Source organism: Mustela nigripes, chromosome 1 (genome assembly GCF_022355385.1).
Source record: "Mustela nigripes isolate SB6536 chromosome 1, MUSNIG.SB6536, whole genome shotgun sequence".
Lineage (NCBI taxonomy): Eukaryota > Metazoa > Chordata > Mammalia > Carnivora > Mustelidae > Mustela > Mustela nigripes.
The window spans coordinates 222609972-222622005 of NC_081557.1; the positions used below are offsets into that span (position 1 = coordinate 222609972).

The 12034-nt window shown below is 39.5% G+C and overlaps 2 protein-coding genes and 1 pseudogene across 3 annotated transcripts in view; 2 read left to right on the forward strand and 1 right to left on the reverse strand.

Annotated features, from left to right (window-relative positions):
* Positions 1–4093: 4093 nt before the first annotated feature.
* On the reverse strand, positions 4094–4196 carry LOC132008584 (U2 spliceosomal RNA; annotated as a pseudogene).
* Positions 4197–8366: 4170 nt separating this feature from the next.
* Positions 8367–8854, forward strand: LOC132015273 (nucleoside diphosphate kinase A-like). The gene has a single exon (XM_059395869.1). The coding sequence runs from the start codon at positions 8459–8461 to the stop codon at positions 8852–8854; it is 396 nt and encodes a 131-aa protein (XP_059251852.1). The 5' UTR covers positions 8367–8458.
* Positions 8855–9472: 618 nt separating this feature from the next.
* The window catches only part of PI4K2B (phosphatidylinositol 4-kinase type 2 beta), a 30079-nt gene continuing 27517 nt past the window's right edge, over positions 9473–12034 (forward strand). For both annotated transcript variants that reach the window (XM_059381899.1, XM_059381909.1), the window contains exon 1: positions 9473–9965. In XM_059381899.1, coding sequence (XP_059237882.1) covers positions 9656–9965 — 310 coding nt within the window. In that variant the 5' untranslated portion in view covers positions 9473–9655. The remainder of the gene's footprint in view (positions 9966–12034) is intronic.

Sequence of the window (12034 nt, forward strand, 5' to 3'; positions counted from 1 at the left end):
ATTTACAGAATTCTTTTCAATACAATTTTACTCATTCATTCATTTGTTCATTAATTTCTGTAACTTTTGTCAAACACACTCTATGTTCTGGTCACTCTCCTAGTGGGAACTAGAGGAGGAGAGAGAGAACGATGGAGAAGAGAACAACACATTTCTCCTTGAAAGGGCTCACATCTTCGTGGTACCTTCAAATAGGGAAATAACCCAACTTCAGTAGGAGAGGATTCCATCAGAGTTCAGAGCAAGGGTTTGGGGAGAATGCAAGGCAGAGACATAATGATCTCTGTTTAGGAAACTAGGGATAGTATTCCAAAGGAATTGACATTAAACTAGAATTTAGATGCCAGGTAGATGTTAACCCAGTGAAGAAGAGGGTAAGGATATTCTAACAGCAAGGACAGACACAGAGACATGAAATATTCTAGATTCTAGAAAGAGGGAGAAGTTCAGGATGGCTCTAAGTGGGACGAGGTAAAAGATAAAGCTTATGTCAGAGGCTAGAGCCCAGTCTTTGGGAGGAATTACATGCCATAGTAAATTATTAGTTTGTGTTTTGACAAGCAATGGGATAGCATTAGAGATTAGTGACAATGATCAAAACTGTGATTCCAAAAGAACTTTCCATTGGTATCCCAAGGGAAGGGAGGCTGCATAATAGAGTGGCTTAAGAAGATGAAGCCAGACCACCTGTCTTCACTGTTAACTCTGCCACTTATGTGTGGGGACAGAGTACTTAACCTTTATATGCCTTAGTTTTTCCATGGGCAGAGAGGGGATAATAAGAATCCTTGCCTCTGTAAGTTGCCGTGAGGGTGCATATGTTAATAAACTCAAAGTACCTGGAACAGCAGCTGACTTTCAGTAAACTGTAGACTTCATTAATATTGCATTAAACCAGCATTTTATTTATACATAAGTTTTTGAGGACAGATTCTGCTTAAAGCAAGATCCAATATTAGTGTAAGATAAATTTTGAAAATGAAGGAAACTGGGAATTCAGTTTTCCTTAAATATACCTGTATTCTAATTACAACATGCACATGTAAATGTTGAAGTAGAGCAGAATACAAATCAAAGGGCTTATCTAGAAGATCTCTGTGTTTTCTCAATTTAACAATAGATTCCCCATGAAGCAGAAGTCCACTGCAGCTAGATCAACAAAGCCAAAAACAGATTATCAACCTGTGGCTATTATCAAATTGACTCCAACAGTAGTGTTCTCTGTTTTCTGCATTTACTGATTGCATAGCAGTTGAACCACAACCTTTAAAATCACATCTAATTAAAACTTTTGTCCTAGTCAAATAGTTCTTGTTTTTTTTTTCCCATTGCTGTAGAAACTTTGTATGCCCTAAAATAATTTTGAACATAATTTTTTGGTTAAAATAATTCAAATGGTGTGAAAGGTATACAGAAGTCGAAGCTCCAGAATTGCTTCTTTTTTTTTCCCCCTCAAAATTTCCATATAGAAAGAATTAGTATATTTGGGAGATTCTCCCAAGAGCCTAATAGCTATCACTATCACACTCAATTCTATCAAGATTCTTCTGGTGTGCTTGACTATTGTACTTGTTTCTTTTGGCTGTTGGCATTCCTTGGCTTCCCTGACTTGTGGCCACATCACTCCAGTCTGTGTCTCATCTTCACATCTGTTCCCTTTTGTCTTCTCTCTCAAACCTCCCTCTGTCTGTCATTGCATTTAAAGCCAACCAAGATAATCTAGGATAATCTAGGATAATCTCATCCCAAGATTCTTAACTTAATCACATTTGCAAAGATCTTTTTTTCAAATAAAATAATGTTCACAGGTTCCAGGGATTTGATGTGGGCATATCTTTTGGGGGAACCACCATTCAACCCACTAAAACTACCTTATTATGTAAGATAGCACATACCCATTCACACCACCATCATTCTGTATTCCTCACCCTGCATTGTCCTTTTTCCTTACATGTGTTATCATTTTATGTGCTAAATCCTCTTCATTATCTGTTATTGTTTATCTCCCCCATGAGAATGGAAGCTTCTTGAGAACAGAGATGTGTTCACTCCTCTCACTCTAGCACTAGGAGAACACCTGTCACATAGTAGGGGAATAAGTTTTGTTGAATGAATGAATGGAGAAACTAGGACATTTTGAATCTGTATTTGCTTAGTAAGTATGGTTTTCAACTGAGATTGGGGAGCCTTGAAGGAAAGAGGGTTGCTGATGGAGCCCAACCAGTAGCAACAAGCCACTCATGGTCCTGACACTTGTATAGAGAGAAAAGTAGATCTCCTGCCCACCCCAATCTCTAATTTCTCATTCCTTTTCCAGAGGCAAACATGGTTATCACTTTTCTGTGTACATTTATAAAAACATTCAATGCATGTATGTATACATGCTTAAGATTAATCTTCAACAGTATTTTAGAGTTATGTATTCTGTTCATTTATTAGAAGAATCAAACTTTTGTTTAAAATCCTTTAAGCTATTCTTAAAATACCTTTAAGCAGGAGCCTGTGTGGCTCAGTTGGTTAAGCGACCTTTGGCTCAGGTCATGGTCCCAGGGTCCTGGGATCCAGGCCCGCATCACGCTCGCTGCTCATGGAGAGCCTGCTTCTCCCTTTGCTTGCCACTCTGCTTACTTATACTCTCTCTTTCTCTGTCAAATAAATTAATTAATTTTAAAAATACCTTTAAGCAAAAGCTGTTATCCTTTTTGAGAGAGCTATGGACTCAATGAATTTCCAATTCAATCCAAGCTCTCCTCAGACCCACAAAGTCCAGCTTCATAAATGCCCTAAGTCTCTAATCTCATCTTTTGCTATTCTCCACCCTGGGTTCTAGCCAGAGAATGGAGGGGCAGTCAGAACCTTCAGCAAAAGGGTGAAAATCTCAGCATGAGATTTGTAATGAAAGGCAACACAATAAAGACCTAGACTACCTTTTGAACACAGTGTCTTATTTCTCTCTCTCACCACCACCACTCACTCTGTTCTCTCTTTGGCGCCTAAATCACAACAGGCACTCCTCAGCGTCTTTGCTCAAGTTGCCTCTTATGCCAGGATTTCTCTTTCTCCCATTCTTTTCATAAACAGCTATTTCTCAGCCTCCAAGTCTCCTTCTAAATGTGATTTGTCCTTGAGGCACCGAGATGGCTCAATCAGTTGAGCATCTGCTTTCAGCTCAGGTTGTGATCCTGGGGTCCTGGGATTGAGCATCACATAGAGCTCAGTGAAGATTCTGCTTCTTCCTCTGCCCCTCTCCCTCACTCATGCACTCTCTCTCTCTCAAGTAAACTTAAAAAACCTTAAAAAAAAAAAAAAAACTAAACTAAATGTCATCTGCCCTGAGGGCCTTCCCTTTCATCCATTTGCCCAGCAAAAGAAAACAGCTGGATTGCTGAAGGAAATGTCAGAAATTTCAGGAGGAATTTTACTCCAGCCAAGTCTCTCCCCTACTCCTAGATTCTCTTTCTTAACGTCCTTTCCTGATCTTTGCCCCTCTTACATGAATTCATAGTAGTCTTCACATGGTACTTAGTGTACTGTATTGTAATTACTTGTTTATCTGCCCGTAAGTTCCATGTCCTTGTAATCTCCATAAGGGAAAGAACTTCGACCTCTGCGGAGTTCTGTGTGTTATTCTACATATTGCAGAATCTGAGGGAGTCATGGGATCCCCCCAAATTTGTAGACAGTTGGTCATAAATGCAAGTGGCCTGGGGGCCCCCTGAAATACGGCTGGCTTCTGAAGTGAGAGCAGGTTTACATAGGACTGACCCCTTAACTTATGGGTTCTGTGCTAACACTGGATGATTAGTGCCAGAATTGAACTGTAGTATGCCAGTTGGTGTAGGAGTATCTCTCCTGAATCATCTAAATGCTCCTTGCTTCAGGGTGTAAAAAACCTGAGGCTCCTAGCAAAGATTAGAAATACAGATTTTGGAAAAGTCTCCTTAGACAAAGGCCCATGAGATAGCAGCAATTATTCCTGCATTTTCTTATTAAAGGAGCATTATTTTAAAAGTAATGGCCACATTAGACATGGTGCATTTAGTCCTGTGTTAAGAAGTCCTGAATACATAGATATTGTAGAATAAGTTTGTGGGAGTGGTGGCAAGTTTCATTTAAAGATCTTGCCTCTTCTAGACCCTGACTACTGATAAGAACAGATACTACACTTGATCTTAGCCAAAAGGCAGAGGGAATATTCCATGGAAACAAAACAAATATCTGTGAGAAACACTGAAGGTAGCAGAGCCCTCAAAACTGAGATGTTGACACAGGAACATATTTTACCATATTCATGTGAATTTTTAAAAGTCTGTTTTGACTTATTGATTTGATAATGCAGCCTGGCTTTACCAGTTAATTTTTAAGTTAGCTGTTTCACATATATTGAATGAGTCAACCTATAGTTCCAAGGTTTTGATAAGATAAAAGTCATTTAGCAAATAGTATCATATTATTTAGCAGATAGTATCATATTATATTTATATTTAGCAAAATATATTTATTATATATAATGTATAAGTTTATCTTTATATCTAGCAAAATATATTTGCTACATATATAAATATATAAATATATTTATATTTAGCAAATAGTATCATATTATGAGTTAAAAGATAAGGTACCTTGAAGTGAAAGAGTTACAGTGCAATTATTAATAATTGGATATGTTTTTAAAAGGCTTTTTGATATATTTTCCAGAAATTGAGAAAGTAAAAAACTCAAAGGAGAACCTGAATTAGGTATGTGATGATTAATCATAAAAATAATTTTTGGTAATCAGATAAAATACTCAGTGATCTTGGTACATATTTTGAAAGAAAGATCAAAGATTTGAGTGACATTGCTATTATAAAATGTTTCCCATATTCATCTATTTATTTCAACAGATTTTCTCAGCATTTATGTCTTTGAAAACTAAAACTGCAAATAGAACTGATACTGAATCCTGCCTTATCAAGCAATAAGTAAGAGTCCAGTACTAACATGTAAACTACTGACAAAAATATAGTACCATTTATCTCATTAAAGGATACATTTCCAATAAAATATGTCAAAGGAGGTTGTATTAGACTAACCCATTTACAGATAAAAATGCTAAACTTTAGGGAAAATACAAAAAGAATTATTTGAAGATACTGGAAAGCAACCAAAAGCAGGCAGGCAGTAATTGAAAGGATGGCTGTTCTTCGAAACATTGAAATACAGTAAGTATGATTTGTGCTCATACATCTTTTCATGGGGGTGGGGGAGGATTACTCAGTCTGTACTGTGAACAGCACCTGGAAGTCAATCAGAAAGCCACAGTCCTAATGGCTTAAGGTTAGAGTCTGGAGCTACCAGAACACCTAGAAATGGAGGAGGAAAATCCTGAAAAGGAAGGACTAACAGAAGGAGAGAACTCCAAAATCTACACACACACCCTACCCAAATCCTTGGTTGACTCCTGAACTCAGTGCATGAGGGAGACTCCAAGGAGCCCAGGCAAAAACAACATCAAGATTGTTGAAAGAAATGATCAAAAATTTCAGGTGGAATTTGACTCTGGATTACTTTACTACATACTAGAATATATCAACACTCATCAGAGGAAGAAAATTGAATCTAGAGGTTCCACAATATATCATCCACAAAATCTAATATACAATTTAAAAAATAACAAATACATTAAAAAGGGAAAATTTGACCCATAGGCAAGAAAAAAAGCAATCAATAGAAACTGACTCTAAGATAACTCAGATACAAGAATTAGCAAAGATTTTCAAACACTTTATATATACTCAAGGATTTAAAAATATATATAGTCATAATAAATTAACAGATGGAAAATGTTAACAGATTCATAGAAACTCTTAAAAAGAGTCAAATGAAAATTCTAGAACTGAAAAGCACAAAATTTGAAAATACACCCCCTGGGTGGGTTTAACAGTCAATTAGAAGTGGCTGAAGACTTGGCAAATTTAAAAACAGATTAAGAGAAATTATATAATCTGTAAAACAGAGATAAACTTCTTGAAAAAATTAATACAACCCTATTGATCTTTATGACATTATCAAATAGTCTAACATATATATAATGAGAATCCCAGAATGTGACAGGAAAAAGTTTGAAAAAATAATGGCTGAAATTTTTCCAAATTTGTTGGAATACGTACACCTACAGATCCAAGAAACCCAAGCAAAACTCAAGCAATATATATATATATATAGAGAGAGAGAAATTTATATCAAGAGAATCATGGTGAAATTATTGAAAAAGCAAGGATAAAGAAGAAATCTTAAAAGCATCTATAAAAAAATGACATAGTGGAACCTGGGTGGGTGGGTGGAGGGACACAATTCAGAAAAAATGAAGGGTAGAGGACAATGAAATTACCTTTTTAGACTTGAACTTGGAGGGGGAGCAGAGGGACAACATAATCCAGAATTCTTTATCTAGAGAAAGTTTATTTTTAAAGTGATGGTGAAATAAAAATAACTTCAGATAATTGAAAACTTAAAATTTATCACCAGCTGATGTCTATTACAAGAAATGCTTTTAAAAAAATTCTTCAGAGGAAATTTATACTAATTGGAAACTTGGGTCCTCAGAAAGGAATGAAGAGCACTTAGGGGGGAAAAAAAAAGAGCATTGAAAATGGCAAAATATAGGTAAATACAAAACAGTATAGGTTGTTTTCTTAATTTCTTTATAAGACATGTAATTGTTCAAGACAAAAATTATTGACTATATTTAAATATATATGGATCTAATATATGACAATAATAACATTAAGGATGGGAGATAAGTAGAACAACACTTTCTCAAGGTTTTCACATTTTACATCAGGTACTATGATATAAACTCTATGCACACTGAGATAATTTAAGGATGTATACAGTAAGTGCTAGAATAAGCACTCAAATTAATGTAAAGAGGTTTAGCAGAAGGCCAATAGAGGACTTAAGATGAAGTATGAAGAAATAATGATTAACCCAAAAGAAAGCAAGAAGGGACATACAGAAGAACAAAAAAAAAAAAAGGATTAAACATATAGAATATGGTTGCAAATGGCAGTAAATCTAAGTACAACTACAATATTACATTAAAAATAAGTAGACTAAAATCTCCAAATGAAAGCCAGAAATTATCAGACTAAATGTAAATAATAAAATCAAGATTTTATTACCAACTATAAGCTATTACAGGAGATGCATATTTACAAACACGCATACATAAAGATACAAATTGATTGAAAAGGGTGGAAAAAGATTTATCAGGCAAACAGTAAGCCTAAGAAAAGTGGAGTGGCTATATTACTATCAGACAATATGGACTTCAAGGCACAAGTATTACAAGAGATAAGGAGGGACAGTCCATTACAAAAGGAAGGAAGGAGGGAAGAATGAAAGGAAGGTAGGTAGGAAAGAAGGAAAGGATCAAATAAAATCATCAGGTAGAAATAAAAACCCAACTGAAGACATAAAGATCCTGTGTATGCACCTAATAACACAACTTCAAAATATATAAAGCAAAACTTCAACAAACTAAAAGAAGAAATAGACAAATGTACAATCATAGAATGTAACCCTCATCTCAATGAGTGATGGAACAACTAAATATAAAAATCCAAAAGGATAGGAGGACCTGGGTGGCTCAATCAGTCAAGCATCTGACTCTTGATTTTGGGTCGGTTTATGATCTCAGAGTCTGGGGATTGAGCCCCACGTGGGACTTGTGCTCAGCCTGAAGTCTGCCTGTCCCTCTCCCTCTGCTTCTCCCCCTGCTTTCCTCTCTCTCTCAAATAAATAAGTAAATTTTTAAAAAAATAAATATTTTTTAAAAACCCATAAAGGTATAACTGATGGGAATGACACTATCAATACTGAACTGATATTTATAGAAACAATAGTCAGTTACAGAGTCACTCACCTGCAGAATACACATTCTTCTTAAAGAGCACATAGACTGTTTACTAAGGCAGGTAACATGCTAGGGTATGAAATGTCTCAATAAATTTCAAAAAAGTTTGAAATCTTGATTTATCTTCTCTGGCCACAACAGAATTAAATTAGAAAAACACCTAAATATTTGGAAATTACACACACATTTCAAAGAAATGAGTCTAAGAAGAAACCATAAGGGAAATAAAAAAATATTTTGAAATGATGAAAATGAAAATACAAAATAACAAAAATTGTGAATGCAGATAAAGCAGGGCATAGAGGGAAAGGCATAGCTTTAAATACTTCTATTTTTAAAAAATGGAAAGGTCCGGAATCAATAATACACTCTTCTACTCGAGCAGTTGGCAAAACAAGAGGAATCAAATTCAAATTAAGTAGCAAGAAGGAAATAATAAAGCTCAAAAATCAATGAACTAGAAAACAAAAAATCAGTGGAACCAAAAGACGGCTTTTTAAAAAGATTTTTTTAAATGATAAACTTCTCACTAGGCAGCCAGACCAGCTGGAGGGGACCATGGCCAACAGTGAACGCACCTTCATTGCCATCAAGCCTGATGGGTTGCAGTGCAGCCTTGTGGGAGAAATCATCAAGCGTTTTGAGCAAAAGGGATTCCGCCCCATTGCTATGAAATTAATTCAGACTTCTGAAGACCTTCTCAAGGAGCACTACATCGACCTGAAGGATCGTCCCTTCTTGGCTGGCTTGCTCAAGTACATGCAGTCATGGCCCGTGGTTGTCATAGTCTGGGAGGGCCTGAACGTGGTGAAGACAGGCCGAGTGATGCTTGGGGAGACCAACCCTCCAGACTCCAAGCTTGGGACCATTCGTGGGGACTTCTGCATCCAAGTTGGCAGGAACATTATCCACGGCAAAGACTCCGTGGAGAGTGCGGAGAAGGAGATTGGCTAATGGCTCCAGCCTGAAGAGCTGGTGTATTACAAGAGGTGTGCTCAGAGCTGGATCTACGAGTGACAGGAGAGGAGACCTCCATGCTTTGTTCATTCTGTTCCCTCTCCCTCCCCTGAGCAGGGGGCCAGGCTCTCACAAATCCACTTAATTTTGAGAACTTCCTTCTAACCTGGAGGGGATCTCCTGGAACTGGGTGTGCTCACTGTACAGTATTATGTGCTGCCGTCAGATTAAAATATTTCATCCCCTCTCCCCAAAAAAACTTCCAGCTAAATTAGTTGTGGGGAGGGGGGAGAGACAAAATACAAATAACCGAAGTCCAGAATGTCTGAACAAAAGACAAGGTCCCCACTCTCGTGGGCTTGTAGTAGGTGTAACAAATGTTAGTTACTGAAATAAAGGTGTAGGTATGGAGTGTTGTAAATTCTACGAAAGAATTCTGCAGTGTAGGATAGACTGACCTACGTTGGATGGGGGAGCCTCGGCGGACGTATATTAACGCCAACCCCAGCGCTCCTCAAGCGCACCCACTCCCACCTCGCAACTTCCCTCTCCCGCCGCGGCAGGTGACAGCCGCCTCACGCCCCGCCCACTACGCCCCCGCCCTTCCGCGCAGGCGCAGGGTTGGCGCGAGGTGGGGCGCGGCTGGCGACTGCGCGGGGACAACCGCCTGGCGGGCAGGGAGTCTGTGAGGTGTCCTGGACCCGCCACAGCGGCTGCAGTTCTCCGCGATGCCGAGGCCAGAGCCGGGCAGCTCGCCACTCTGAGCCGGTCTCAACACGGAAGGCACAGAGGGAGGCCATGGCGGAGTCCTCCGAGTCCGGGCGGCTGGCGTCGGAGGACGGCGGCGGGAGCTTGGAAGCGGAGGACGACGAGGAGCGGGAGCCGCTGCTGCCGCGGACCGCCTGGGCCCAGCCACCTAAGGGCGCCCCCGGGATCGCCGTCAGGCTCGTGGAGGCTGCCGGCCAGGAGGGCGCGGCCTCTCCTCGCGAGGCTGGAGACAAGGAACTGCTGCTCCGGTCTTGGGACGCGTCCAGCCGGCCCTCCCGGAGCGTGAGTGTCAGCCGGAGCTCGCCCACCCACCCCACCCGGAAACGCCCCCGAGGTGCAGGTGCGACCCGGCCCTTACACCACCCCGCAGCCCCCCTCCCGGTCCCCTGCCGTGAGCGCGTCGCCGCCCGGCCCCTGCAGGGTCCCATCTCTGTCCCACACCAGCACTTGCCTGGGAGGAAAGGCGGTCATTCAGACAACCTTCCCATCCGGAGCACGGACCAGGGGGCCCGCCGGCAGCCGAAGCTTGGACCCCTTGCCTTTCTCTCCGCTCCCCGGTGTCCTCGCATCTTTCCCAGGGGGCATAGGCCACTTCACCTAAGGCCTGTAGTTGTCACTCTGATCCTGGGGGCCTCCCGCAAGAGTAAGCCTAAACTTTTGAAATCAGACACTGAGAAAAACTTAGCACGGTGAAATGACGTAAGTTGTTTGCTCAAGTTTGGACTTGAGGTTTGGCTTAAGAACCGTGAACTGTCAGGAAGGTTCCCCGAGTTGTGAATTTGCCAGGCAGATGGATGACAGCAGAGAGATGAACAGCAAGGAAGTCTAGATGCCATCCGGACACATTTCAAAACTTTCTGGTTAATGTTATTGTGACGTTAGTCAGAGGGGGCAGAGGCAGTTGAATTTCTCTAGCTGTGATTTCTGTTGCAAAGTTTTCTTTCTGGAGCCCTTTCTGTTCTTACACTTCGAGGGGGAGGGGGGCACTTTTCCACTATTAAGTGGACCGGTAGCCTCAGATAGAAAAGAGGGTAATTGGTACGATGTTGAAGACCAGTAAAAAGTGTAGGCATGCTCTTGCAAGCATGGATATTCCTTGATAAAGTAAGTTTTTTGGCAAGTTGAGTCGAGTTAGGCTACTTTGATAGTAAAATAGGGTACATTTGTATGAATCATAGCTGAAGATGAGATGGGCTCGTTTGTAAAATTATGGTTACATCTATTTGTTGGCGGTTTGGGATGGTGTAAGTGAGATGAGGTGTGTACTGTGCCTGTAGTAGAAGTCTGTATGTGATGGCTTAAAGAAAAGCTACAGAAAATGCAGCTTTAATTAATACTGCTTGCTTATCCCTGAGTTTTTAGATTTTACATGTACTGCTACCACTACAATAATGGGGCTCCTACAATTTAAGGAATTTGGGATAGAATAGGTTATTCAAGTTGTAGTTGAGCTTACATTCAAACATCCTCTCAGGTAAATCGGAGAGGCCCCGGAGAACCAAACTTTCCCCTTCAGGTCTTTCATGAATAAAGCTTTAGCTAATTGCTCTGACATGCCAGGTCTGCTGTCATTACGTTAGCTAACAGGTGCATTGACCGTACAACACTGAACAGAACAAACATGATGATCACAAAGGGACCCACATTCACCTAGCTATGTAATTTGTTTCTGTATTACCTAGAATCCTTCTGTAAAGTAACTAAAATCTGTGTGGCTAGTTTGCTTTTTTTTCCTACCCTAAAGCTACCTGGGTAGCTAGATTTTAATGGAGCCTAAAAGAGTGTGGTTATTCTGTGTGGTTATTCTTGAGTGTGGTTATTCTATGAAAGTGAGGCTTTGTTTAAAAAAAAAAGAAGAAGAAAAAGTATTAAGTCTAGAAAAAGTAACAGTAGTATAGACTGTAGTACTCTGAATAAAGATGGGTAACTAAAGAGAATTCCTCCCGTTTTAAATGGTAATAATTTATATCACAGTTTACAGTTGGCTAAGATTTCTTTTTGTGTAGTTCATTAATTCTCACAACAGCACAACAAGTTGTTATTCACCCTCACCCATGTTATGAGGATTGAAAATGAATAATACTGTGATGACTAGTAGTAGGTCATAGAACTTCAGCGGTAAGCCGAAGTCAAGTATACAGGAAGTGGTAAAGCCAGAACTGAGCCTAGTTCTTTTTATGCCCTGCACTTTTTCCATTTTGCTGTAGATCCCGAGTATTATAAAGTAATTGTTACTTGTGGTTATTAATGGAAGTCTTATTTTTAATGGACTAAAAAATAGTTTTGAGTTGTAAAAAGTATTTTAAAAATTTCATACTAGTCTCCTAAAAAGTTTATGATTGAGTAATATAACTAGATTTTTAAGTTATTTTTTAATGAGTTATTTTAATAAGTTAATGGTAACTTCCT